At 31.5% G+C, this 1,878-nt stretch overlaps 1 protein-coding gene across 1 annotated transcript in view; it reads right to left on the reverse strand.

Annotated features, from left to right (window-relative positions):
• The window catches only part of LOC106692724 (ankyrin repeat and IBR domain-containing protein 1), a gene marked incomplete in the record, with an annotated part of 86,830 nt that overhangs the window by 58,886 nt on the left and 26,066 nt on the right, over positions 1–1,878 (reverse strand). Inside the window, 1 exon segment of the mRNA XM_067053017.1 lies at positions 1,331–1,457. Within this exon segment, the coding sequence (XP_066909118.1) occupies positions 1,331–1,457 (127 nt within the window).

Raw genomic sequence — 1,878 nt, forward strand, 5'->3', positions numbered from 1 at the left:
TATCTATACCAAAAACTACTTTGCGAATCCAACGAAACTATTAAGTAACATGTTAATTGAATGTATTTCTTTGGTGGATGTAATTTTAAAATTTTAAGATACTGTAAACAAATAAAAATGTTAAAATACTAAGTTCATTTAAATCGTTCAAACAATAACGTTTGGTTCTGCGGTCATAGCTAACAGCTCAGCAGTAAACTTTTGTTAGAGTAATCAATCTATTTTTTTTCTTTTGTTATAATTATAATACACATACATTAAGGTATTCAATTACTGATAAATAATATTTGTCTTTTATAATCAGATTTCGTTTTTTCCACATTAGTGATTAAAATAAATTCAAGTATGAAGGAAACAGGAGGAAGTGAACTTGGTTGTTACCACGTGAGCATCAAATTACCTAAATTTTTTAAAGTTCCTCAAATGTGGTTTTTCAACATAGAGGCACAATTTTATATCGCCAATATCAATCTTATATTACCCTCTACTAAACTCAATTAGTTTTAACAAACGCCTGAATTGGTAATTATGATAACCCTAAGGCGACTGTTACTAAACGATATCGCAAGCTACATGAACAGAAATTTAAAAAAATATCAGAACCAATCCAGTTGCGTGACAAAATACCCTCCCAGTTTCTTGGGGAATTCAAAAACGCGTCGACCCTAATGTTTCAGGATTTTAGTTATATCAGTTATCACAGCAAACAAAATAGACATTACAAGTGGCTGATGCCTCTTTAGAAAAAATTTAAATAACTGATAAAATTGAATGTCCCAATAGTGGACTATACTTCTACCTCATTCGATACAAAGTTATCAGCAAAGTGAATAGAAACCATGAACAACAGAGAAGACAGAAGTTACTCAAACAAACTTCAACTCTAGTGTTGCCAATAAAGGCCGCTACAACTTCATTGGGTCGTGACCTTGGCCAATCACATGGATTTCTCCAATTATTAAAAAGGCCATTGAACGACCAACGTTCCCCAGTACAAACGTAATTTTATAGATAGAAATCAAACACTTGTGTCAAAGAGAGTAAAATTCACTGAGAAATCTCGCTTGAGAAAATGCCAAGAAGAGTAATTGGACCAGTCCTTGGAGAGAAAAAGTTGTTTGAAAAATCTAAAATCAAAAAAACATCTGACACGTACATATGGTCCTAAAAACTTTACAACTTTGAAGTACTTCTGCAATTCAATTTCTGATAATAATAGATTGAATGCACAACGAAGTAACCTAAGAGACTGTTCATTCAATTCAAGTATAGTCTTACTGAATTAATTAACTGCTACTTAAAATAATAATAAATGTCTATGATAGTATACCTTTATGTCAAATTGCAGGTATCTCTTCGCAACTGTTGGACTCACCATTCCTTCAACCACTTCCGGACAAACGAGATGTCTACACGCTGATGCCGGGCAAACGAGGCTGGAATCGCCCTCTTGAATCCTGAACACATTTCCTCACGTTATCATCACAATACTTGTTACTATCGTGCAGTGAGTAGACGCTAGATGTTACTAAAATTATCACTACAGAGGGTAGATTTTTTTTTTTTTTTTTTTTAAACATACATTCACCAAGTAATAACAAAAAAATTCAATTATATTATTTCAATTTCTTGAGACAAGGTAATTATTTATTAAATAAATCAAAACTTTTATCCTTTTTTGTCTCATCACTTTTTATTTCAGCAGTCCAACGTTTCGGTCATTTTAGCCATCCTCAAGGACATATTCAATATAATTTCTTCCTCACATTAAATTAAGAGTTACTTTTGCAGGCTATTCTGCCCAGGTCATTCATTAATTATAAGTTAAAAGCCTATTTTTTAAAATTTAAAATCATAAATTAAATATTTATGATTTTA

The sequence above is a fragment of the Halyomorpha halys genome, unplaced genomic scaffold (assembly GCF_000696795.3).
Source record: "Halyomorpha halys isolate HHAL.00 unplaced genomic scaffold, Hhal_1.1 Scaffold68.1, whole genome shotgun sequence".
Lineage (NCBI taxonomy): Eukaryota > Metazoa > Arthropoda > Insecta > Hemiptera > Pentatomidae > Halyomorpha > Halyomorpha halys.